At 44.1% G+C, this 26,886-nt stretch overlaps 2 protein-coding genes across 4 annotated transcripts; one reads left to right on the forward strand and one right to left on the reverse strand.

Annotated features, from left to right (window-relative positions):
- Window positions 1-2,826: 2,826 nt before the first annotated feature.
- On the reverse strand, window positions 2,827-7,618 carry LOC106581018 (queuine/queuosine transporter SLC35F2). Its single transcript, XM_082966606.1, has 6 exons — window positions 7,450-7,618; window positions 7,140-7,299; window positions 6,855-7,011; window positions 6,679-6,731; window positions 5,289-5,443; window positions 2,827-4,873 (listed from the first exon to the last, which is right to left on the reverse strand). The coding sequence occupies exons 1-6, from the start codon at window positions 7,564-7,566 to the stop codon at window positions 4,595-4,597; spliced, it is 921 nt and encodes a 306-aa protein (XP_082822732.1). The 5' UTR covers window positions 7,567-7,618; the 3' UTR covers window positions 2,827-4,594.
- Window positions 7,619-9,126: 1,508 nt separating this feature from the next.
- LOC106581017 (cullin-5) lies at window positions 9,127-26,677 on the forward strand. 3 transcript variants are annotated; one of them, XM_014162673.3, is made up of 19 exons: window positions 9,127-9,227; window positions 10,385-10,494; window positions 10,604-10,703; window positions 10,920-11,096; window positions 16,422-16,563; window positions 16,813-16,958; window positions 17,044-17,124; window positions 17,243-17,336; window positions 17,437-17,567; window positions 17,861-17,968; window positions 20,250-20,314; window positions 20,651-20,783; window positions 21,358-21,489; window positions 21,581-21,704; window positions 21,854-22,029; window positions 22,270-22,431; window positions 22,634-22,752; window positions 23,218-23,341; window positions 23,541-26,677. In XM_014162673.3, the coding sequence occupies exons 1-19, from the start codon at window positions 9,204-9,206 to the stop codon at window positions 23,733-23,735; spliced, it is 2,343 nt and encodes a 780-aa protein (XP_014018148.1). In that variant the 5' UTR covers window positions 9,127-9,203; the 3' UTR covers window positions 23,736-26,677. The 3 variants fall into 3 exon arrangements, with proteins under 3 accessions (XP_014018148.1, XP_014018149.1, XP_045559664.1); XM_014162674.3 differs by having other exon boundaries at window positions 9,207-9,270; XM_045703708.2 differs by lacking the exons at window positions 9,127-9,227; window positions 10,385-10,494; window positions 10,604-10,703; window positions 10,920-11,096 and adding an exon at window positions 16,071-16,237.
- Window positions 26,678-26,886: the final 209 nt, after the last annotated feature.

The raw sequence follows: 26,886 nt of genomic DNA on the forward strand, positions 1-26,886 counted from the left end.
GGGGCCACAGTGTCTCCTGACCCCTCCTTTCTTTGCCTCCAGTATTTATGCTGCAGTAGTTTATGTGTCGGGGGCCTAGGGTCAGTCTGTCACATCTGGAGTATTTCTCTTGTCTTTTCCGGTGTCCTGTGTGAATTTAAATATGCTCTCTCCGGAGGACCTGAGCCCTAGGACCATGCCTCAGGACTACATTTTAAATTTAAGTCATTTAGCAGACGCTCTTATCCAGAGTGACTTACAGTAGTGAATGCATACATTTCATACATTTTTTCTCCGTACTGGTCCCCCAACCCTGGCGTTGCAAACACCATGCTCTACCAACTGAGCCACACGGGACCTGGCTTGATGACTCCTTGCTGTCCCAGTCCACCTGGCCGTGCTGCTGCTCCAGTTCCAACTGTTCTGCCTGCGGCTATGGAACCCTGACCTGTTCACCGGACGTGCTACCTGTCCCAGACCTTCTGTCCCAGACCTGCTGGAACCCTGACCTGTTCACCGGACGTGCTACCTGTCCCAGACCTGCTGTTTTCAACTTTCTAGAGACAGCAGGAGCGGTAGAGATACTCTCAAAGATCGGCTATGAAAAAGCCAACTGACACTTACTCTTGTGTTGCTGACTTGTTGCACCCTCGACAACTACTATGATTATTATTATTTGACCATGCTGGTCATTTATGAACATTTGAACATCTTGGCCATGTGCTGTTATAATCTCCACTCGGCACAGCCAGAAGAGGACTGGCCACCCCTCATAGCCTGGTTCCTCTCTAGGTTTCTTCCTAGGTTTTGGCCTTTCTAGGGAGTTTTTCCTAGCCACCGTGCTTCTACACCTGCATTGCTTGCTGTTTGGGGTTTTAGGCTGAGTTTCTGTACAGCACTTTGAGATATCAGCTGATGTAAGAAGGGCTATATAAATACATTTGATTTGATTTGATTTGCTGTATTGTACCTGTAGGAAAGAGATGAGCTGGAACAGCATGTCTACGTTTTCGTGGGTGACGACCATCTCTCCAGAGTGAAATAAGTCCAGGTAGCAGCGTACGGCAGGTTACCCAGGGTTAACATCCCATCCCCACACTCACGCATTTTCAACTCAAACATGGCCCTGCAGACAGAGAACCGTTAGAGCAAACACACACGCACGCACACACACACCAACCTGAAGATGTTGCTGCAGGCTGCCAGGACACAGGGGAAGGTCTGTTCCTGGACTGTTACAGTGAAGTCAAACAGCAGGCCTCTCTCTCTGAATGATCTGAGCATGCCCAGTAACTGCTGGCTGTGAGCCTCCGGCACACACAGCTCAGACCTGTGATCCAGAATATAGGGAATACTGTAGGGAACATAGTCGGTTCCCACGGACTGGGAGTCGGATCCCTCAGACCGTGGGTCCATGATCGCTCCAGAGCCCGGGACAGAATCACAAAAACTTTATTATCAGTTTTATGTTCTAAAGTTGTATATTATGCAAACTAGGGGCATCAACTGAATGAGAAGAGGAGGACAGGTAGAGGATGATGAGGTGGAGGAGGAGAGAAGGAAGAGGAGAGGAGGAGGAGGAATGGCTTTGATAGCAGCAGTGAGTCTATTTAGTTATTAAGTGGGGATCTTCAACGATCATTCTCACAATGGCACATTGGTAGTAGTCAGGGCTGGGTTTGATTAAAACCCTGGATGAGAGACCAAACGCATAGCTGTAGATGAATCAACTGTCCAGTAGGAGGTTCTACCCAGCCTTAACCATGGAATCTCATACCTGAACTTTTATTTACAAATACTGTATTTCTCTAATAGTAATTGTCATTGTTTTTAAAACACAATGTGAAACCTATAAGAAAAACATGTATTTTTTAGAGGTTACATTCTCAGAACATAATTCATACATTTTGTCTCAAATATGTCTTACCATTTCTTTGTAGGAAATGCACCACAATCATGTATTCAATTGTGTATGTCATATAAGTAACACATATACAAATACACCACTGCCATATAAGGAAAAACATACAACATCTTACTAGAGCCTTATTAGATGACTTGGATTTTTGTACAAATAATGTTCTTCTGCCATTCAAGATTCTTATTTGATTTTCATGATTATTTTCCATATGGGGCCTGTGCAAGCTCTATAGCCTAGCAGTCTATGTATAGATCATTCCTGTGGAGCTGGTTAGACAGTTTAGGATTCAGGGAGAGAGATGGAAGATTGATTGACAGAGGGAGAGGGGTAAGAAAAACATTTGCATGCAGTCTACCTTATTATATCTCAGGTCTCTATATCTGTGAACACACGGAGGTTGTGTCTACGTGTCAGTTATTATTTGTCCCAAAGCAGATCAGTAGCATTGCTTCCGTACCTTGTTTAGCATCATAGATGGAGTGAATCACAAAGCAGACTATTAGTTCGCTAACTGCTTATAATAAAGTATTTGACGAGCACTACCTCGGGAAAAGCAACGTTTTTTTGTCCATAGATTTGATCAGCTGATCAGATCCGATGTTTGTTAACAATGTTGTGCGCGTGCTACTAACGGTTTCAGCACCACGGACAGCTCTCTACCCTACCGGAAAAGCGAAGCCACGCGAGGACATGAAGTGAAAAATACTCAACGTGCGACCTCATTCCAAGAATGAAGTATTTCAACTGTCTATGTTTTTTGTTTTGTTGTCTCATTGTATTATTATTTAATCAGGTAATGTTTCACGCATTGAGCCCTGCAGTTAACATAGAAAATGTCTATCTTCATGTGAAAATATCTTGCTTAATTGGGTTTATGTTTGATATCATGAAGACTCACTCATTAAATTGACACACCCCACAATGAATGTGGAATAAAACATGTATTTATTATTTCTCCTGCCAAGTCAACTAGTGGAGAAATATTACAACTAATACAAAACACCTATACTGTACATACAGTTGAAGTCGGAAGTTTACATACACCTTAGCCAAATACATTTAAACTCAGTTTTTCACAATTCCTGACATTTAATCCTAGTAAAAATTCCCTGTCTTAGGTCAGTTACGATCACCACTTTATTTTAAGAATGTGAAATGTCAGAATAATACTAGAGAGAATTATTTATTTCAGCTTTTATTTCTTTCATCACATTCCCAGTGGGTCAGAAGTATACACACACTCAATTCGTATTCTGTAACATTGCCTTTAAATTGCTTAACTTGGGTCAAACATTTCGGGTAGCCTTCCACAAGCTTCCCACAATAAGTTGGGTGAATTTTGGCTCCTGACAGAGCTGGTGTAACTGAGTCAGGTTTGTAGGCCTCCTTGCTCGCACACACTTTTTCAGTTCTGCCCACAAATGTTCTATAGGATTGAGGTCAGGGCTTTGTGATGGCCACTCCAATACCTTGACTTTGTTGGCCTTAAGCCATTTTGCCACAACTTTGGAAGTATGCTTGGGGTCATTGTCCATTTGGAAGACCCATTTGTGACCAAGCTTTAACTTCCTGACTGATGTCTTGAGATGTTGCTTTAATATATACACATCATTTTCCATCCTCATAATGCCATCTATTTTGAGAAGTGCACCAGTCCCTCCTACAGCAAAGCACCCCCACAACATGATGCTGCCACCCCGTGCTTCACCTCCCCCTTTTTCCTCCAAACATAACAATGGTCATTATGGCCAAACAGTTCTATTTTTGTTTCATCAGACCAGAGGACATTTCTCCAGAAAGTGCGATCTTTGTCCCCATGTGCAGTTGCAAACGGTAGTCTGGCTTTTTTATGGCGGTTTTGGAGCAGTGGCTTCTTCCTTGCTGAGCGGCCTTTCAGGTTATGTCGATATAGGACTCTTTTTACTGTGGATATAGATACCTTTGTACTCGTTTCCTCCAGCATCTTCACAAGGTCCTTTGCTGTTGTTCTGGGATTGATGTGCACTTTACTCACCAAAGTACGTTCATCTCTAGGAGACAGAACGCGTCTCCTTCCTGAGCGGTATGATGACTGCGTGGTCCGATGGTGTTTATACTTGCGTGCTATTGTTTGTACAGATGAACGTGGTACCTTCAGGTGTTTGGAAATTGCTCCCAGGGATGAACCAGACTTGTAGAGGTCTACCATTTTTTTCTGAGGTCTTGGCTGATTTCCCCATGATGTCAAGCAAAGAGGCACTGAGCTGGAAGGTAGGCCTTGAAATACATCCACAGATACACCTCCAATTGACTCAAATGATGTCAATTAGCCTATCAGATGCTTCTAAAGCCATAACATCCTTTTCTGGAATTTTCCAAGCTGTTTAAAGGCACAGTCAACTCAGTGTATGTAAACTTCTGACCCACTGGAATGGTGATACATAAGTGAAATAATCTGTCTGTAAACAATTGTTGGAAAAATTACTTGTGTCATGCACAAAGTAGATGTCCTAACCGACTTGCCAAAACTATAGTTTGTTAACAAGAAATTTGTGGAGTGGTTGAAAAACAAGTTTTAATGACTTCAACCTAAGTGTATGTAAACTTCCGACTTCAACTGTACACCGGTGAGTCTGTAGATCTGTTAGAATGGTAAGAATGAAATAAAGGAGACAAGGAGATGAGCAGCTATAGACTCTCGCCTAGTAGATCAGATCACATCTTGGTACTCCGTCCCCCCGCCGGTACTTCCTCATTCTGTGTTCTCTGATTCCATGATACCCCTGGGCATTCACCCTCTTCCTCTTCCTGCTCCTCCAAGACCGCCACCACCACTTCTTCATTGATGATGTCATCAAGGTTGTCATAGCCACCCTCCTCCCAGCCCACAGAGGGGGTGATGGGGTCGGCAGGGTTAGGGGTCGTTGCCACAGCGTTGAAGGAGACAAAGCCCACCAGGATGATCACCAGAGACACAATGTACAGACCTGAGAACTACACACACACCAGATGAGCTATATGAGGCCATAGTAGATTACACGTTAACAACAGTCATCAATACACTGAACAGGGACACGGTGACCAGGGGATTTCTCTGCAGGACTAAGATGTTTTAAGATAAGGTCAGCTGTGTCCTGTGATCAGGACAGCTCTACCTCTGTTTCTGGGTACTGATCTTATCACTACTGTCTCCTTGATCTCATAGAGATTAGATTCGACAAGTTTGACAGAGATTACAGCGAGTACAGTCATTGTTTAGCAGCAATCAATCTATCATCCATCTATGGAGTCATCAAATCATTGATTAACTCATCTCTTTATCTGTTCAGAAACACAATCACTAACTGTCAAATGGCTCAACCTACTGTACCCCCTATCCTCAGTGTTTCTGTTGTGTGTGTGTACTAACCGTGTATTGAAAGAGAAACAGGCCACAGAAGAGGCTGAGGAGGTCTGCAGTGAGCAGGGAGAGGTTGACTGCTGTAGCACTTGTCTTCTTGACCACTATGGGCATACAGCTGTACAGGGTGTACATACACAGGCCATAGGCAGCAAACAGCAGGCCTGGGGAGAGAAGAAGTATACATTATAAAATGAACATGCTATACTATACAGTGTTGATCCTTGTTTTCGCAGAGTATGAACGACAACAGCATTTCTAATATGTTTAACTTGGCTCTCTTATCACTCCTAAGGTGCATCTGTCTTTTTAATATTTTATTATGTGTTCTTATCTGAATATTATTGATCCTTGTCTTGTGTTTTGTAATCATTGATTATGCTTGTGGTGATTAAACAATTTCCCAAGTTGGAATCAACAGAGTGCTACTACTCTACTCTCTCTACTCATTCATACAGCTGTTCTGGGTGTAGTCAGAGAACAATAGGCCTGAACAGAAAACACATACAGTCATTATACAGGGCAGAAAGTATTATTAACAAGGAAGATCAACTGTTGCAGCTCCCATAAAACCCAAGATAAAGAGCAGCAAAGAGCAGTATGTGGAAACTGTACTTCTGCAAGCTAACGCAGCATACATTCTGTACTCTCTGTAACCTTGCCACCAAAAACATCTGTAACCACCACCATGTCTGTAACCCTAAGAGAGAGTTAATAACCGGTGCCCTGGGGTGGTCTAGTCGTTTACACTACCGAATCTGCGGACCCACAACTACTTTGTAACAAATCCTCTCCTTACTTTCTTTCTTCTACACTGTCCTGTCTCTTTAATAAAAAAACTAACAAAAATGTCAACAAATATACAGGTAACTGCCAAAATAAAGGAAGCACCAACATAAAGTGTCTTAATAGGGCGTTGGGTCACCACGAGCTGCCACAACATCTTCAGTGCACCTTGGCATAGATTCTACAAGTGTCTGGTACTATATTGGAGGGATGCAACACCACTCCTCCATTCCTCCAGAAATGCCATAATTTGGTGTTTTGTTGATGGTGGTGGAAAACGCTGTCTTAGGCGCTGCTCCAGAATCTCCCATAAGTGTTCAATTGTGTTGATCTGGTGACTGAGACACACACACTTTACACCCCCTATGCACCTTTGAGACCCCTCCTTTAAAGTCACTGAGTTCTCTTCTTCCAGTCATGGTAGCCAAAATAATGTGCAACTGGGCATTTTATACATGACCCTAAGCATGATGGGATGTTAGTTGCTTAATTAACTCAGGAACCACACCTGTGTGGAAGTACCTGCTTTCAATATACTATGAATCCCTCATTTACTCAAGAGTTTATTTTATTTAGCCAGTTACTTGTATATTTTGTTTTATGTGGTACTAACCGATTCTCCAGTCCCATTGGATGTTTGCCACGTTGTTATGCTCCAGAACACCCCTGTAGGAACACAGTAGACCACTCAAATCAACCACATTCCCATTCTACTACCTTCTCCCCGAACATGTACACTCAACACACATCCACACGCATGCGCACACACACGTAAACACACACACTTACAGCTGTATGCCACTGATGAGTGTGCCGAACAGGCCGACCATGCCTAGGAACTCTACACTGCTGAGGTGTTTGACGGTGTACTCCTGACACAAGTTAGACACAGCATATAGGCTGGCACTGAGTAGGACCAAGCCATCACCTAGCAGAACGTCTGAGGCTAGGAGAGAGGGAGGAGAGGAGCGAGATAGGAGAGGAGGATGAGGAAAGAGGTGAGGTTAAGATGTTACTATTTAGAACTGAGAGATTGAATGAAATAATTAATGAATTAACGTAGTGGGTTCTTACTGGATCCCAAGTCTCGTCCAGCCAGTAGGTCAGCTCCCACCATGGCCCCCACCCCCAGCAGACAGACACACACAGATACGTAGTGGACGGGTCTGTAGCATGTCTTCAGGAACCAGCAGGAGAGTATCATCAACACAGGGATCACAAAACAGTCCAGCAGCTGGAAGACGGAGAGACACACCAGAATAGTCACATACATTGACATAACTCAGCACACACACGCATACACACATGCATGCCTGCAGGCATGCAAACTCGCACACACACAAAAACATACAGACATATACACACACCCTCTCGAAGTTCTGACCTGTATACTGGTGAGTGTAGTGTACTGGTAAGCTTTAACCACTGTGTAGTTAGCCTCGACATCCACCAAGCCTACTAGGAGATACTTCCACCACCTTTTCTTTAAAATCTGAAACATATTGCCATTACCTACAGTACGTTAGGAGAAGGTAGCCTGGAGGTTATGGCACTGCTACACAATTATAACATTTTATATTCACAAGTGTACTATTCTGATGAGGAGCGCCCTGGGGTGGTGTGTGTGAGAGAGAGACTACCTGTTCTTCAGAACAGCACGTTGGTGTGCGTGAGTGTGTGTGTACCTGTTCTGAACAGCAGAGCAGTGGTGTAGGTGAGGCAGAGCAGTGCGTAGCTCATAAAGCTCTGGAACATGGGCGCGTCCACGTGGTAGTCTGAAGCCAGGTACTGGGATGTTACTGCTGTGCCACACATGAGAACAGCCAAACCCTGACCCATGGCTACTGTCTTCACCAGCTGCCTGTTAGGACAAAGCATGAGTGAAGCACAAATTCAGCAACTCTGGAAGACAGTAGACGTTGATAAAGCTGCGTCTTTATTGGTAAAACCAACATGTTTCGGCCCTATAGTCTTCAAAAGGGTTTTATCTCAACTCAGTCCAGGCATCTGTATGGTAGCCGCCAGGGACATTCACAACTACTGGACAGTGGACACCCTCCATTCTTGGACATTGATAGATCTCCACTATGTCACTATCTGTCCGACATGGCACCGTATTCCCTATATAGTGCTCTACTTTCGATCAGAGCCCATAGGGAGCTGGTTAAAAGTAGTGCACTATATAAAGGATAGGTTGCCATATGGGATGCAGATAATCACTGATATAACATCTCTCTCCCTCCAGTTGAGTTTTCTCTCCCCACAGACTCACCATGTAAACACTTCTTTAGGGTTGAACTTCAGAAGCTTCCGGATAATAAGGCATTTTCTATCATAATTATTTCTGGGATCTGTAGCTATAATCCCCTCTGGGTCCTTCTCAGCCATGTTGTGTCGCTGTAACAGTGGGGTCCTGGGATGGGGAATACACTGCTGTGTGCCGCCTGTCCTGGGGCTTTTAAATGTCTACTGTGCTGCCTGGGCTGAATGATTAACAGTGTTCTCTAATCAAAGTGCAAAGACTACTTAGTGTTTTCAGATGATAGGTGTTATAGTAGTGATGAAAGTGTGTGGTACAAAGTGGGTGAAAATGGGTGTGTGAAACTGTGGGAGGGGGTTGGGGGGTATTTAGATAAGTGATTACTTCATTTCAGCCAGGTAATTACTCCACCCAAGGAAGGAAAGGCTTGAATGAATAAAGACAGGAAATAAGAGGAGGAGGAAGGCTGTGTGGATTCAAACAGGGCACATATCCCTTCTCTATGTTACTTGCTTGTCTCCATTGTCACATAGCTACTGTACATACCATGCACTGACCTTTAATAGAACTCAGTGGTTCCATGGCAGTCAAGCCCATGGCAGCTAAGTTTAGCACTGGCCCAGCCCAGGCAACTGTGGCCTGCTGTATTTACTTTCCAACACCGGCAATATCCTAGTTGGTGCAGTGTCTTATGTGCATCTAGTAGACAAAGAGCAGCTCATAAAAAGAGCAGTTAAAATGTCATGACACAATACTGTAAACTGGACAAATATCTAGCCTTTTTCTCTGTTTATTTTTAAGTCGGAAACTACGTTACCTAATTCCCTCCAACCACACTCTCGCGAGACTGCGCGAGGAGGGCACAAGTTGGAGGAAACATGGCGACGTCTAATTTGTTAAAGGTAAGAGCCTCTTCACTTCAAGATTTTACCTGGATTTGAACACGTAATTATGCGCCCGATGCCCATAGTCTGGATGTAAATAAGTTCATGAATGAGTTAAAAACAAACCCGACCACGAACAGTGTTTGACATTTTTGTTGTTGTTGTTGCATTTAAGGCAACAGAAAGGTCTCTCTTGCTAGTTAGCTAGCAAGGGATGCTAAGACAATTTAGCTAGCCAGCCATCTGGCTAACGTGCAATACAGTTGTCACCGGCATAAGCATTTCGTCTTTTAAATTGATAGTTAATCAATAATATAATTCACAGTTCATTGTAGTAACGGTTGTCTGTCCACGTCAAACTGTAAGAGAATATACAGAAGGCTTGTGCAGGTGGTGGAACAATCAGCTGAATTGGCAAGCTAACATTACATTAGTTCTGTTTGTCAGTTCTCCAGCACAGCAAACTGTACATACAGTCTTGACTGTTATAGATTGATCGGAGTTGGGTACAACTACACTGTTGACAATTTAGTCTGCAGCTTAGGTTTTAGTAGAAGCAGGATTTATTTTAGCGCACACAGTCTTGACTGCTACAGATTGATAAGAGTTGGGTGCAATTACACTGTTCTCTGTAGCTAAGGTTTTAGTTGAAGCCGGATTTATTTTAGCGAACTAAACCATTGTAACGTTATGTTTTAAAGGAATAGAATAGAAAACTACTATTAAACATACAATTTGGTTCAGAACAGCGTCAGTCGCAAGTTACTGGGTAATGGCTTAGTAAGTAGGAACAGTGTTGTTTGTTCTCGTCTGTTTCCAGAATGATTGACTCTAGATACTGGGTAGTGTGGTCGTGACTAGTGTCATCTCTGCAGAGTGAAGGCTCTCTGTAGTCTGAGATACTAAGTAACAGATAGTAAAAGTAATTGTTTCAGTTTCTTCCCAGAATAATGTCCCATTGCAGTTTGACAGTAGTTGTAGTGAGTACTGGGTCATATTCACTAGGCACGAAATAGAAGCAAACAGAGAGTGACTACTTGAAATTGTCCACATAGAAATGCTTGTTTTCCTTTTCTGTTGCCAAACATTTTCCACCGTGTGTACTAATGAATACGACCCTGAGTAGTAACAGTATAGTTGTAGTGAGTTGTAACAGTAGTATCATCTCCCTCCAGAATAAAGGCTCCTTGCAGTTTGAGGACAAGTGGGACTTGATGAGGCCCATCGTTCTCAAGCTGCTGAGACAGGAGGCTGTCACCAAGCAGCAGTGGTTCGACCTCTTCTCGTAAGATGCACACACTGCATCACACCACACCAAACTGCACAGAAGAAACACACACACATACTGCACCGCACACACACAGAAACCCTACGCTTGTTATTGTGTGTTGCAGAGATGTCCATGCTGTGTGTCTGTGGGATGATAAGGGCCCAGCTAAGATCCACCAGGCGCTCAAAGAAGACATCCTAGACTTCATTAAACAAGCTCAGAACGTAAGTGGAACAGTGGGTTACAGGGGAAGGGTTTCAGTAATGGTTGAAATCCCATTTGAGGTTGGAATGTGCCATTCTTCGCACACATACACACACACCTTTCCAGTACAGTGATAACAGTTGTCGGCAAGAGGCTGACCCTTAAACCCCTGAATCCTGACCTCTACCTATGCAAGCTGTCTCTCACCTAACTTCTGACCTGTGTTTCCATGGCAGCGTGTTTTGAGTCACCAGGATGACACAGCGTTACTGAAGGCCTACATTGTGGAGTGGAGGAAGTTTTTCACGCAGTGTGACATCCTGCCCAAACCCTTCTGTCAGCTGGAGATCACACTGATGGGGAAGCAGGGCAGCAACAAGAAGTCTAACGTTGAGGACAGCATCGTACGCAAGGTGAGGAGAGGGGAATGAGGGAGAGGAGGAAGGAGAGAGGCAGGGCAGCAGCAATGAGTCTAATGTAGAGTACAGCATCGTACGCTGGGAGGGGAGAGATGGACAGTGCTCTTCTTTTTGATGGTATGCATCAACTGTCTTGTCCTGCTTTTTCTCTCTCGCTCTCTCTCTTATTTATATATATATATATATTTATTTATTTATTAGAGGTCGGCGATTAATCAGAATGGCCGATTAATTAGGGCCGATTTCAAGTTTTCATAACAATCGGTAATCTGCATTTCTGGACACCGATCATGGCCGATTAAATTACACTCCACTACCTGTTATGCGAGTGCGGCAAGGAGCCAAGGTAAGGTGCTAGCTAGCATTAAACGTATCTTATAAAAAACAATCAATCTTAACATAATCACTAGTTAACTACACATGGTTGATGATATTACTAGTTTATCTAGCTTGTCCTGCGTTGCATATAATCGATGCGGTGCCTGTTAATTTATCATTGAATCACAGCCTACTTCACCAAATGGGTGATTTAACAAGCGCATTCGCGAAAAAAGATCTGTCGTTGCACCAATGTGTACCTAACCATAAACATCAACACCTTTCTTAAAATCAATACACAAGTATTTTTAAATCTGCATATTTAGTTAATATTGCCTGCTAACATGAATTTCTTTTAACTAGGGCAATTGTGCCACTTCTCTTGTGTTCTGTGCAACAGAGTCGGGGTATATGCAGCAGTTTGGGCCTCCTGGCTCATTGCGAACTGTGTGAAGACTATTTCTTCCTAACAAAGACAGCCAACTTCGCCAAACGGAGGATGATTTAACAAAAGCGCATTTGCGAAAAAAAAAAAAGCACAATCGTTGCACGAATGTACATAACCATAAACATCAATGCCTTTCTTGAAATCAATACACAGAAGTATATTTTTTTTAAACCTGCATATTTAGTTAAAAGAAATTCATGTTAGCAGGCAATAATAAACTGGGGAAATTGTTCACTTCTCTTACGTTCATTGCATGCAGAGTCAGGGTATATGCAACAGTTTGGGCCGCCTGGCTCGTTGCGAACTAATTTGTCCGAATTTTACGTAATTATGACATACCATTGAAGGTTGTGCAATGTAACAGCAATATTTAGACTTATGGATGCCACCCGTTAGATAAAATACGGAATGGTTCCATATTTCACGAAAGAATAAACGTTTTGTTTTCAAAATGATAGTTTCTGGATTTGACCATATTAATGACCTAAGGCTCGTATTTCTGTGTGTTATTATAATTAAGTCTATGATTTGATAGAGCAGTCTGACTGAGTGGTGGTAGGTAGCAGCAGGCTCGTAAGCATTCATTCAAACAGCACTTTACTGCGTTTGCCTGTAGCTCTTCGCAATGCTTCAAGCATTGTGCTGTTTATGACTTCAAGCCTATCAACTCCCGAGAAAAGGCTGGCTATACTAAAGTACCTATTAGAACATCCAATAGTCAAAGGTATATGAAATACAAATGGTATAGAGAGAAATAGTCCTGTAATAACTACAACCTAAATCTTCTTACCTGGGAATATTGAAGACTCATGTTAAAAGGAACCACCAGCTTTCATATGTTCTCATGTTCTGAGCAAGGAACTTAAACGTTAGCTTTTTTACATGGTACATATTGCACTTTTACTTCTCTAACACTTTGTTTTTGCATTATTTAAACCAAATTGAACATGTTTCATTATTTATTTGAGACTAAATTGATTTTATTGATGTATTATATTAAGTTAAAATAAAAGTGTTCATTGTTCATTCAGTATTGTTGTAATTGTCATTATTACAAATATATATATAAAAACCGTCCGATTAATCGGCAGAGACTTTTTTGGGCCCCCAATAATCGGTATCAGTATTGGCGTTGAAAAATAATAATCGGTCGACCTCTAATATGGTTTTTAGAGTGAAGTACATCGGAAAAAAAGCAAAAGAAAACTGCAAGACTGAAGAGGAGAAAAAACAAGCAACAAACAAAGAAGATAGGCTTTTGAAAAATAACTATTTTTCATAAAATTGTAGTTATCTTAGCTAGCTGAATTGTTTACCAGTTGCTAAGCAGTTGCTAGGGACTCTTTTGGAAGAAGCTAGCTAGCTAGCTAACGAAGAACAACAAAGAATATCTAGTTAACAGAAGAAAAGAAAGAGAAAATCAGGACAGAAGAAAAAGGATATCAAAGTGAAACAGTTCTCTAAAGACACAAGAGACAATAATACAAGAAACAACACTTCTGTAGCTTGTCAACTATGTGTCTGTCTATCCCTGTTCTCTCCCCTCTGCACAGGCCATACAAACGCTTCACACCGCGTGGCCGCTGCCACTCTAACCTGGTGGTCCCAGCGCGCACGACCCACGTGGAGTTCCAGGTCTCCGGCAGCCTCTGGAACTGCCGGTCTGCAGCCAACAAGGCTGAGTTCATCTCAGCCTATGCTACCCTCCAGTCCCTAGACTTCCTGGCGCTGACGGAAACATGGATTACCACAGATAACACTGCTACTCCTACTGCTCTCTCTTCGTCTGCCCCCGTGTTCTCGCATACCCCTAGAGCATCGAGCCAGCGGGGTGGTGGCACTGGAATCCTCATCTCTCCCAAGTGGACATTCTCTCTTTCTCCCCTGACCCATCTGTCTATCTCCTCATTTGAATTCCATGCTGTCACAGTTACCAGCCCTTTCAAGCTTAACATCCTTATCATTTATCGCCCTCCAGGTTCCCTTGGAGAGTTCATCAATGAGCTTGACGCCTTGATAAGTTCCTTTCCTGAAGATGGCTCACCTCTGACAGTTCTGGGTGACTTTAACCTCCCCACGTCTACCTTTGACTCATTCCTCTCTGCCTCCTTCTTTCCACTCCTCTCCTCTTTTGACCTCACCCTCTCACCTTCCCCCCCTACTCACAAGGCAGGCAATACGCTTGACCTCATCTTTACTAGATGCTGTTCTTCCACTAATCTCATTGCAACTCCCCTCCAAATCTCCGACTACTACCTTGTATCCTTTTCCCTCTTGCTCTCATCCAACACTTCTCACTCTGCCCCTACTCGGATGGTATTGCGCCGTCCCAACCTTCGCTCTCTCTCTCTCCCGCTACTCTCTCCTCTTCCATCCTATCATCTCTTCCCTCTGCTCAAACCTTCTCCAACCTATCTCCTGATTCTGCCTCCTCAACCCTCCTCTCCTCCCTTTCTGCATCCTTTGACTCTCTATGTCCCCTATCCTCCAGGCCGGCTCGGTCCTCCCCTCCTGCTCCGTGGCTCGACGACTCACTACGAGCTCACAGAACAGGGCTCCGGGCAGCCGAGCGGAAATGGAGGAAAACTCGCCTCCCTGCGGACCTGGCATCCTTTCACTCCCTCCTCTCTACATTCTCCTCTTCTGTCTCTGCTGCTAAAGCCACTTTCTACCACTCTAAATTCCAAGCATCTGCCTCTAACCCTAGGAAGCTCTTTGCTACCTTCTCCTCCCTCCTGAATCCTCCTCGCCCTCCCCCCCCCCTCCTCCCTCTCTGCGGATGACTTCGTCAACCATTTTGAAAAGGTTGACGATATCCGATCCTCGTTTGCTAAGTCAAACGACACCGCTGATCCTGCTCACACTGCCCTACCCTGTGCTTTGACCTCTTTCTCCCCTCTCTCTCCAGATGAAATCTCGCGTCTTGTGACGGCCGGCCGCCCAACAACCTGCCCACTTGACCCTATCCCCTCCTCTCTTCTCCAGACCATTTCCGGAGACCTTCTCCCCTACCTCACCTCGCTCATCAACTCATCCTTGACCTCTGGCTACGTCCCTTCCGTCTTCAAGAGAGCGAGAGTTGCACCCCTTCTGAAAAAACCTACACTCGATCCCTCCGATGTCAACAACTACAGACCAGTATCCCTTCTTTCTTTTCTCTCCAAAACTCTTGAAAGTGCCGTCCTTGGCCAGCTCTCCTGCTATCTCTCTCAGAATGACCTTCTTGATCCTAATCAGTCAGGTTTCAAGACTGGGCATTCAACTGAGACTGCTCTTCTCTGTGTCACGGAGGCTCTCCGCACTGCTAAAGCTAACTCTCTCTCCTCTGCTCTCATCCTTCTAGACCTATCTGCTGCCTTTGATACTGTGAACCATCACATCCCCCTCTCCACCCTCTCCGAGTTGGGCATCTCCGGCGCGGCCCACGCTTGGATTGCGTCCTACCTGACAGGTCGCTCCTACCAGGTGGCGTGGCGAGAATCTGTCTCCGCACCATGCGCTCTCACCACTGGTGTCCCCCAGGGCTCTGTTCTAGGCCCTCTCCTATCTAGGGTCTCTCCTATCATTGCTATGCAGACGACACACAATTAATCTTCTCCTTTCCCCCTTCTGATAACCAGGCGGCGAATCGCATCTCTGCATGTCTGTCAGACATATCAGTGTGGATGACAGATCACCACCTCAAGCTGAACCTCGGGGAAGGACTGCCCGTTCCATGATCTCGCCATCACGGTTGACAACTCCCTTGTGTCCTCCTCCCAGAGTGCTAAGAACCTTGGCGTGATCCTGGACAACACCCTGTCGTTCTCCACTAACATCAAGGCGGTGACCCGATCCTGTAGGTTCATGCTCTACAACATTCGCAGAGTACGACCCTGCCTCACACAGGAAGCGGCGCAGGTCCTAATCCAGGCACTTGTCATCTCCCGTCTGGATTACTGCAACTCGCTGTTGGCTGGGCTCCCTGCCTGTGCCATTAAACCCCTACAACTCATCCAGAACGCCGCAGCCCGTCTGGTGTTCAACCTTCCCAAGTTCTCTCACGTCACCCCGCTCCTCCGCTCTCTCCACTGGCTTCCAGTTGAAGCTCGCATCCGCTACAAGACCATGGTGATTGCCTCCATACCTTCAGGCTCTGATCAGGCCCTACACCCAAACAAGGGCACTGCGTTCATCCACCTCTGGCCTGCTGGCCCCCCTACCTCTGAGGAAGCACAGTTCCCGCTCAGCCCAGTCAAAACTGTTCGCTGCTCTGGCACCCCAATGGTGGAACAAGCTCCCTCACGACGCCAGGACAGCGGAGTCAATCACCACCTTCCGGAGACACCTGAAACCCCACCTCTTTAAGGAATACCTAGGATAGGATAAAGTAATCCTTCTAACCCCCCCTCCCCCTTAAAAGATTTAGATGCACTATTGTAAAGTGGTTGTTCCACTGGATATCATAAGGTGAATGCACCAATTTGTAAGTCGCTCTGGATAAGAGCGTCTGCTAAATGACTTAAATGTAATGTAATGTAATATATATATATCCCCCTCTGCCTCTCCTCTAGTTGATGTTGGACACATGGAACGAGTCAATCTTCTCCAACATAAAGAGCCGTCTTCAGGACAGTGCTATGAAGCTGGTTCACGCTGAGAGGCTGGGAGAGGCTTTTGACTCCCAGTTGGTTATAGGAGTACGAGAATCATACGGTAGGACATATACACCCTGAGTGGCTAACATCCACACATTTTATATGGGAAGTTTTTGTGAAGTATGGTATGTTTTTGGTATTTTGACAAAGTGTGTGTGTGTGTGTGTGTGTGTGTGTGTGTGTGTGTGTGTGTGTGTGTGTGTGTGTGTGTGTGTGTGTGTGTGTGTGTGTGTGTGTGTGTGTGTGTGTGTGTGTGTGTGTGTGTGTGTGTGTGTGTGTGTGTGTGTGTGTGTGTGTGTGTGTGTAGTCAACCTGTGCTCTAACCCTGAAGACAAGCTCCAGATCTACAGAGATAACTTTGAGAAGGCCTACCTGGACTCAACTGAGAGGTTCTACAGAACACAGGCCCCATCATACCTACAGCAGAACGGAGTCCAGAACTACATGAAATATGTAAGGACTGCGCTCTATGTGTGTGTTGTGACAATGACTCTCAGTGAGTGTGTATACATTCACTGACTGTGCGTGTGTCTTGCAGGCAGACACAAAGCTAAGAGAAGAGGAGAAGAGGGCAGTTCGATACCTTGAGACTCGTCGTGAATGTAACTCTGTCCAAGCTGTGAGTTGACGGTTTACCCAGGAGGCTGTATATACTGGTTTAAACTCATATTCACAGTCAAGAGATGATGATGTAGATGTCATGTAGACCAATATTAGTCTCTGTTGTCTCTCTCCAGCTGATGGAATGTTGTGTGAACGCTCTGGTGACGTCGTTTAAAGAAACCATCCTGGCCGAATGTCCCGGCATGATCAAACGCAACGAGACAGACAGTGAGTAACATGTTACGTTACTACTGTTACCCACCAACCTTGGGACCGGTTGTAGAAGAGGGTCCTTCTTTGTGTGACGTTAATGTCCTTCACCCTGCAGAGCTCCACCTGATGTTTTCCCTGATGGATAAAGTTCCTAGTGGGATAGAGCCCATGCTGAAAGACCTGGAGGATCACATCATGAATGCTGGGCTGGCTGATATGGTGGCTGCTGCAGAGACTATCACTTCTGTATGTACACACACACACAGACACAGAGCCATGTCTTACTATGCTTGTGAAGACTTTTTGGGGACCAACAATTAATTCCCGTTTAAAATCCTATTTTCCTTAACCCCTAACCCTAAACCCTAACCCTCATTTTAACCCTAAGTCTAAACTGTCCTCACTTCTCTGAATTTTAGTTGGTTTACTATTCTTGTGAGGACTTCTGGTACTAGTAAGTGTAGTAAAGCATGTATATACACACACACACACTCACTCAAAATCTATCTGTATGTTTGTCTTTTTATTCCGGTGTGTAGGACTCTGAGAAGTACGTGGAGCAGCTGCTGACGTTGTTTAACCGTTTCAGTAAACTGGTGAAGGAGGCTTTTCAGGATGACCCTCGATTCCTCACCGCCAGAGACAAGGTAAACACATACACATACAGTACCAGTCAGAAGTTTGGACACACCTACTCATTCAGGGGTTATTCTTTATTTTTACTATGTTCTACATTGTAGAATAATAGTGAAGACATCAAAACTATGAAATAACACATATGGAATCATGTAGTAACCAAAAAGTGTTAAACAAGTATATTTGAGATTCTTCAAAGTAGCCACCCTTTGCCTTGATGACAGCTTTGCACACTCTTGGCATTCTCTCAATCAGCTTCACCTGGAATGCTTTTCAACAGTCTTGAAGGAATTCCCAATTATACTGAACACTTATTGGCTGCTTTTCCTTCACTCTGCGGTCCAACACTTCCCAAACCATCTCAATTGGGTTTAGGTCGGGTGATTGTTGAGGTCAGGTCATCTGATGCAGCACTCCATCACTTTCCTTCTTGGTCAAATAGCCCTAACACAGCCTGGAGGTGCGTTGTGTCATTGTCCTGTTGAAAAACAAATTTATACTAAGCGCATACCAGATTGGATGGCATATCCCTGTAGAATGCTGTTGTAGCCATGCTGGTTAAGTGTGCCTTGAATTCTAAATAAATCGCTGACAGTGTCACCAGCAAAGCACCATCACACCACCTCCTCCATGCTTCTTGGTGGGAACTACACATGTGGAGATCATCCGTTCACCTACTCTGCATCTCACAAAGACTCTGCGGTTGGAACCAAAAATCTCACATTTGGACTCATCAGACCAAAGGACGGATTTCCACCAGTCTAATGTCCATTGCTCATGTTCCTTGACCTAAGCAAGTCCCTTCTTCTTATTGGTATCCTTTAGTATTGGTTTCTTTGCAGCAATTCGACCATGAAAGCCTGATTCATGCAGTCTCCGCTGAGCAGTTTATGTTGAGATGTGTCTGTTACTTGAACTCTGTGAAGCATTTATTTGGGCTGCAATTTCTGAGGCTGGTAACTCTAATGAACTTATCCTCTGCAGCAGAGTTAACTCTGGGTCTTCCTTTCCTGTGGCGGTCCTCATGAGAGCCAGTTTCATCATAGTGCTTGATGGTTTTTGCGACAGCACTTGAAGAAACTTTCAAAGTTCTTGAAATATTCCCCAATGAATGACGTTCATGTCTTAAAGTAATGATGGGCTGTCGTTTCTCTTTGCTTATTTCAGCTGTTCTTACCATAATATGGACTTAGTCTTATTTGGTAAAAGTCCATCTTCTATATACCACCCCTACCTTGTTACAACACAACTGATTGGCTCTGTTAGGTTCTAAATATCAGAGTAAGAAATCGACGGACACTATGAAAGCTCCAACCAATTTTATTCACCCATTGTGTCAATACAGCTACATAAGACAAAGACATAGTTCCACTAGTGGTGGTATATATACACCCCAATTTGGGGTGGAATCTCCTCCTTCTCTCTGAACATTACATCTTTGTTGCTAGGAAAATTAAGTACAGGAAATTAAGTGATACAGGCAATAAACTGTTCCTTCTCCCTTAATCTGACCTGACCCCCTTCCTCACTAATCCACAGCTCTCCACCCTTATCAGTGCCTGCCAACATGTGATCGTCTTCCCGTCACTCAGTACATTCCAAGCTTAACTACATCCACCATATCCATTCCTCCTACAGATACCCATTAACTTCTGGTGTAGACCCTAGACTATGGCACCCCTTATGTCTCTAGTATAACTGATGACTAATAATATTCAAAGTTTAGAAATCCGAAACCATCAGCTCAAACGCATTAAGACGGACAGAAATTCCACAAAATTAACTTTTAACAAGGCACACCTGTTAATTGAAATGCATTCCAGGTGACAACCTCATGAAGCTGGTTGAGAGAATGCCAAGAGTGTGCAAAGCTGTCATCAAGGTAAAGGGTGGCTACTTTAAGAATATAAAATATAGTTTGATTTGTTTAACACTTTTTTGGTTACTAAATGATTCCATATGTGTTTTTTCATAGTTTTGATGTCTTCACTATTATTCTACAATGTAAAAAAAAAAAAAAAAAACCTTGAAAGAGCAGGTGTGTCCAAATGTTTGACTGGCACTGTACATGCATACAGCGAGAGAAAAGGGGGTGAAGGGAGGAGACGGAGGGGTGGAAAGAAGGGGGGATGGAGGAGAAAAAAGGGGGATGAGAGGGCAGAGACATTAAGCGAGAGAAAAGGGTTGAAGAGAGCCGATGAATGGAGGGGTAGAGAGAAAAGGGGGATGGACGGAGGAGGAGAAAAAAAGGGGGGGTAGCGGGAGGTTTGACAGTTCTGTATTTCTCTTCAGGCCTACAAAGCTGTGGTGAACGATGCCACCATCTTTAAACTGGAGCTGCCCCTCAAACAGAAAGGGTGAGACAAACCTGGGTTGTATGTTTATATTATATTTACATTTACATTTTATTATATTCCTTGGTTATGGGTCAATATGGCTGCTAGTCCACCCATCACGGAATATGAGCTGCATCCTGATTCTTCACCCTTTTCCTGAGGGGTGCATTTTCACACTCCACATCATGGATTTAAAAGCATATGATTTGTGTAAGCATTGGCTGGAGGAAAGTGTGCACATGTAGACTTCAGAAAAGGGGTGGAGAATTGGGACGCAGCCAGACTTGGATGTGGAGGCCTGTTCTAGTAATTAGATTTCTATGTGTACTATTAATCTGTGTGTGTGTGTCTTTACAGGGTAGGTCTGAAGACCCAGCCAGAGTCGAAGTGTCCAGAGCTGCTAGCTAACTACTGTGACATGCTGCTGAGGAAAACCACCCTGAGCAAGAAACTCACGTCAGAGGAGATAGAACTCAAACTCAAAGAAGTGGTGAGACTCTCCCCAAGTACTGTAGAATGAGCCCTGATTCTCAAGCATTGTATTGGTGTAAGCACTGGCTGTTGTGAAATCCATGACAGGAAGTGTGCACTTTCAGAGAAGGGTGTAGAAATTGGATGCATCCATAGTCTTCTATCCTGCCCCCCCCCCCCCCCCCCACCTCTTCTAGTTGTTGAAGTATGTTCAGAACAAGGATGTGTTCTCTCTCCCTCCCTCCCTTCTCTCTCTAGTTGCTGGTATTGAAGTATGTTCAGAATAAGGATGTGTTCTCTGTCCCTCCCTCCCTTCTCTCTCTAGTTGCTGGTATTGAAGTATGTTCAGAACAAGGATGTGATCTCTGTCCCTCCCTCCCTTCTCTCTCTAGTTGCTGGTATTGAAGTATGTTCAGAACAAGGATGTGTTCTCTGTCCCTCCCTCCCTTCTCTCTCTAGTTGCTGGTATTGAAGTATGTTCAGAATAAGGATGTGTTCTCTGTCCCTCCCTCCCTTCTCTCCCTAGTTGCTGGTATTGAAGTATGTTCAGAATAAGGACGTGTTCTCTGTCCCTCCCTCCCTTCTCTCTCTAGTTGCTGGTATTGAAGTATGTTCAGAATAAAGATGTGTTTATGAGGTACCATAAAGCCCACCTGACCAGAAGACTGATCCTGGACATCTCAGCCGACAGTGAAATAGAAGAGAACATGGTGGAGTGGCTCAGGGTATGAACAAACACACACACACTCTTTCTCCCTCTCTCTCTTTATCCCCTTTTGATTGAGTTTTTTCCCCTGGGTCTGCGTGTGTGTGTAGGAGGTGGGGATGCCTGCAGACTATGTGAATAAGCTGGCGAGGATGTTCCAGGACATTAAAGTATCGGATGATCTCAACCAGGTCTTCAAGGAGATGCACAAACACAACAAGCTGGCTTTACCAGGTAACGAACACTAAGACCTATGGCCTGAGCTTGTGTGATTACTAACCATAGCCACAATACTCCACCAGCTGGTGTACCATAGTAATACACAAATAATCTCTTTCCCTCTCTCTGAGCCTCTGCCTCTTTTTCTGTCTCTCTCTCTCCAGCTGACAGTGTGAATATAAAGATCCTGAATGCGGGGGCGTGGTCGAGGAGCAGTGAGAAGGTGTTTGTGTCTCTGCCTACTGAGCTGGAGGATCTGATCCCAGAGGTAGAAGACTTCTACAAGAGGAACCACAGCGGGAGGAAACTGCACTGGCATCATCTCATGTCCAATGGCATCGTGAGTGGAAGATGCGAGCACACACACACACACACACACACACACACACACACACACACACACACACACACACACACACACACACACACACACACACACACACACACAGTAGTTTTTCCATGGATTATATTTCTATCACCTCATGTCCAACGGCATAGTGATCCCCCTCCTCTCCCCTGTTTGTGTGTGGGGGGGTGTGTGTGTGTGTGTGTGTGTGTGTGTGTGTGTGTGTGTGTTTAGATCACCTTCAAGAACGAAATGGGTCATTATGACCTGGAGGTCACGACCTTTCAGCTGGCTGTCCTATTTGCCTGGAACCAGCGGCCGCGGGAGCGAATCAGCTTCGAGAACCTTAAATTGGCCACCGAGCTGCCCGATGCTGAGCTACGACGCACACTCTGGGTAACACACACACACACACACACACACACACAAACAGACTCTGGGTACTTTATACACACACACACTCACACTCTCTGGGATTGAAAAATGAAAGCACACACACCAATATAAACCCAATTCATACACAGAGAAGAGACAGAGAACAAACGAATGACCTCTCCTTTTTCTCTCCCTCTCTCTGCTGTCTCCTCTCTGTCTCTAGTCTCTGGTAGCGTTCCCTAAGCTGAAGAGACAGGTGTTGTCCTATGAGCCTTCAGTCTCCTCCCCTAAAGACTTCACAGACAGCACCCTGTTCTACGTCAACCAGGACTTCTCTCTCATGTACATAGCTTTGAACCCACAACATTGTGTTAGCCCCCTGACCTTAATAAAGGCATTGAATGCACCTGGGGTTGCTAAACTCTGGTAACTTTCCCCAAATTCTCAGATTTTCAAAGAAGTACTAATTGGAGCATTCCAGATTTCCCTGCTTATTCCATCCTGAACCCAGGAATCTTCCCACAGGGATTTCTTGAAAAGCTGGGATTTTTGGGAAAGATGGCAGTTTTTTGCAACCTTAATTGCACCTCACTTCAACCGCTGTTGGCTTACCATGTTGATTCATGCTCTATCTAGTTCATGTAACTGTATGTATTGTAACTCATTATTCATTTTGGGGAAGTTTGAATGTTGATGAAAGCTTTGTTGTCATGGTTTCCTACTGAGGACCAGGATGGAATGTTGAGGAGCAGTTTCAGGTCTGATGGCTGATCGGATATTGAGTTCTTTAGTCTCTCTGTTTCTCAGTAAAAACTCCAAGGTCCAGAAAAGGGGCAAGATTAATCTGATTGGTCGACTGCAGCTGACCACAGAGCGAATGAGAGAGGAGGAGAATGAGGGCATCGTCCAGCTGAGAATATTAAGAACCCAGGTAACGTTACACATTGAAAGGTCCAACTTGAGGAACCTGAAGTTTCAGCACTTTTTTCCCCCCAAAGACTTTAATGGAGCACTACTGCCTTCCACCCTGCAAGGTTTTATCAATCATAACAATACCAGTTGAATGTGTGCCGCGACATTGAGTAAAGATATAATGCTGTACGTTGTTTGACCCACCCACCCCCCTCCAGGAGGCCATCATCCAGATTATGAAGATGAGGAAGAGGATCAGTAACGCCCAGCTACAGACGGAACTGGTAGAGATCCTCAAGAACATGTTCCTGCCCCAGAAGAAGATGATCAAGGAACAGATCGAGTGGCTCATCGAACACAAATACATCAAACGGGACGAGACAGACATCAACACCTTTATCTACATGGCATAGAACCCCTTTACCTGGACTGGAACCACCTACCTACCGCTTGACCTGGCTGGACCCTCGCTGCTGCAGGAGGAAGAAATGCAGTAAGAGGAGGGAGGAGTGGTTGTTTCAGAAGAAGAGGAAGGAGAATATCTCTGCGGTCGGGGGGGGGGGGGGGGGGGGGGGTTGGTTGGTTGGCTGTATGAGATAGATGGTGTAGTCTTCAGACTGTGGTGCCCCTCAGGGTCCAGGAGGAGAAGGACAGGAGGACAGTGGGGCTGACTGACAGTCTCAGTATCACAGTAGAGACATTATTAAATAAATAAACTCTCCCTGCCTTACCCTCCTTACGCAGTCCGCACAGAGACAGACAGAAGGACTAACGGACTAGTAGTCTATATCATTATGGAGTAGACACAGAGAGGAGTGTATTTTGCCAAATGTACTGTGTGTGTATATGTGTGTCTGCACCTTGACAGCTTGTTGCTCTGTGGAAGCCTTGCAATCATCTGAGGACCCATCGCGCGTGTGTGCGTGTCTCACTTTCCTCCAGCTCCACCCCCCCAACTGCCACACCCCTCAGAGAAGATCATAACTCCTCACATATCAGCCAGTCGCTGGGTGAGAACAAACGAGAACATCAGCACTTTTCTGTGTTTCAGTGTCTCTGAATGGCTTTATATATCAATTTCATTCTACTTTTCAATGCTCATCATTATTTTTATGAACACTTGTGTGTTGTGTGTATCGCTTGTTAAATGCTGCACAGCGTCATCCAATCGATCAAAGTCACAAAGCTCTCTAGCGATCTTTGATTCTTCTCTCTCCCCCACCTATAGCCAGTGCAGGACAGGACATGACAGGTGTATTATTGTCAGACCATGAGGGGGTGTCATGACTGGTCATGACCCAGGTTTCTTCCCAAATGCCACCCTATTCCCTAGGTACTGCATTACTTTTGACCAGAGCTCTATGGGGTAAAAAAGTTGTTTATGTTCCCTATATAGGAAAAAAATCTATATTCCCTACTAAGGAAAAAATATTTGATATCCTATATATGAAATGGGGTGCCCCAGTAAAATCCCTCCAGTGCAATAGCTAGCCCCTCCTACTAGAGCACTTCCTGTGATGAGGTCATGTTGCTAAAGCAACGGCACTGCAGTGTTGCTATTAATGTACCCTACCCACAACCTTTTACAGAAGACTGTGTGTTGCAGTATGATATGAGTGGGGAGGAGGGAGGGGTGAGGATAGAAGAGAAAAAAAAATGATGTGTTGCGGTCGTATGGGGCTGACTTGTTTATTTATTTCATTTTTATCAGAATGTGGTTTGTTTGTATGCTAGTGTTTGATAAATAGGTCCGGTCTGTAGCGGGCTACTAGGTGTACATAGCCACTTATTGATTTGGAGTAATGTTAAATGATTAAATGTATGAGATGACTTAATAACACTATCCCGCTTTCACTCTTTTTAGTTTGAGTTTTGTAGTGGGATATTACAGTGCGCCCCAAATGGCACCCTATTCCCTATATAGTGCACCACTTTTGACGGCTCTGGTCAAAAGTTGTGCACTATGTAGGGAATATGGTGCCATTTGGGATGCAACCTAGGTGTCAATGTCCTCTTTTTTTCTCACTCTGATTTTAATGCAACCACATTGGAATCAATTTAGACACCTCAAGACAAAGTGATTGTCAGATGATGGAAACATTACTTGGGATTTAGCAGTTATGAATTGTTTGATCATGATGTCATGGCTTTACTTCATCCTACCATGTTTAATTCATACACACTACATACCTACGCAGCACCGTATAGTCCACCATTCTACAGTGGAGGACACCTAAGAGAAATACACTTACACACAATGACTATTGACTGAACAGTTAATAGTTTATTCTACTGGGTAATGTCATGTGTGGATAACTCTACTACCTGTCAACTGGCAATAAGAGGCTCTCCTCCACGTGAACTAGTTACATTTCTCAATCGACTTTAGAACAGTTACTCTGAAGGATATCTATCTTTGTGAATAAAAAGTGTGTGTTTATCATTATTGACAGTTTATGCGGTGATATCGTCCACTGAATGACATTGTGTCCAGCAGGCCCAGGTTTTAGTAACGTTCTTTTTCATGTCTTCCTTCCCTGGTATCTGACATTAGTGGTTACGCATCACTGCTGTAGTTGTTGCATCAAAACAACTTGGAGAAGAAGCCTTTGTCCCAAGTGACACCCTATTTCCTATTTAGTGCACTACTTTTGAACAAGGCCCATAGGGCTCTGGTCAAAAGTAGTGCAGTATATAAGGAATAAGGTGTCATTTGGGACGTATGCAAAGTGTTATTACATTTTAGTAATTCAGCAGACACTCAATTTGCGCATTCTTAAGATATGTTACAGTAATGTACTTAATGTAACTCAGTCTGATACACTTAGCTATTCTCTAGATTTTAGCCATGTTCAACAATGTTTTAAGATGACACAACTTAGGTCACTTTGAGTAACAACAAATAAACAGTATTAAACTATGACAAACTCAATTTTTGTTGTAACAATTCATGTATTTCTCTGCACAGAAATGTCAGATAGAGCAACTCTTATTGTGCTATGAGACTGACATCTTGCTTCAGTTTAATGTGTTTAAGTGTGTTTGTGATGATTGTAAACAGATGGGTAATCATAAGACACGTATCTCTTCCTCTCCTTCCCTACTTGCATATCTGGAGCCTTGAAAAACGATGTTTTATCGATCATAACATTACCAGATGAATGTGTCCCTACTTTGAGTAAAGATATAATGCTGTACATTGTTTGAATGGGAGTATTCTGGCTGTTGGGCTCAACTACTTAGATGTGCTGCATTATTATTATTTTTTTGTTTGTGACTTTTGGCTTTTTTTGGGGTATAATTTATTTCCTGGCAAATAAAAACTGTACTGTAAAGAGAGAGTCAGTCATCTCCACTGCTCTTGGTTTCCTTTGTCTTCTGATGTTTGTCTATTGGTGACTGTGAAATCACCTCCCCAGTCAGCCTATTGTGTGTATTGAAATTCATATTGCAGCTTTACCTAAGGATTGGGGATCAATTAAATGGTGTATCAGTCTACTCAATACCCAATATATTTCTTTCCCAACGTACTCTTCTAAGTTATCAGACTCCTAAACATCCACG

This window comes from Salmo salar, chromosome 20 (genome assembly GCF_965601325.2).
Source record: "Salmo salar chromosome 20, fSalSal1, whole genome shotgun sequence".
NCBI classification, from domain to species: Eukaryota; Metazoa; Chordata; class Actinopteri; order Salmoniformes; family Salmonidae; genus Salmo; species Salmo salar.

Bases quoted from the DNA above. Each gene is read 5' to 3' on its own strand.
- LOC106581017 (XM_014162673.3), top strand. From the start codon at position 9,204: ATGGCGACGTCTAATTTGTTAAAG. The intron at 11,097-16,421 runs GTGAGGAGAGGG...CCTCTCCTCTAG, and splicing joins AGGACAGCATCGTACGCAAG to TTGATGTTGGACACATGGAA. The intron at 16,564-16,812 runs GTAGGACATATA...GTGTGTGTGTAG, and splicing joins AGGAGTACGAGAATCATACG to TCAACCTGTGCTCTAACCCT.
- LOC106581018 (XM_082966606.1), bottom strand. From the start codon at position 7,566: ATGTTTCAGATTTTAAAGAAAAGGTGGTGGAAGTATCTCCTAGTAGGC. The intron at 7,300-7,449 runs GTCAGAACTTCG...TCCGTCTTCCAG, and splicing joins CTACACTCACCAGTATACAG to CTGCTGGACTGTTTTGTGAT. The intron at 7,012-7,139 runs GTAAGAACCCAC...CCTCTCTCCTAG, and splicing joins TGGACGAGACTTGGGATCCA to CCTCAGACGTTCTGCTAGGT.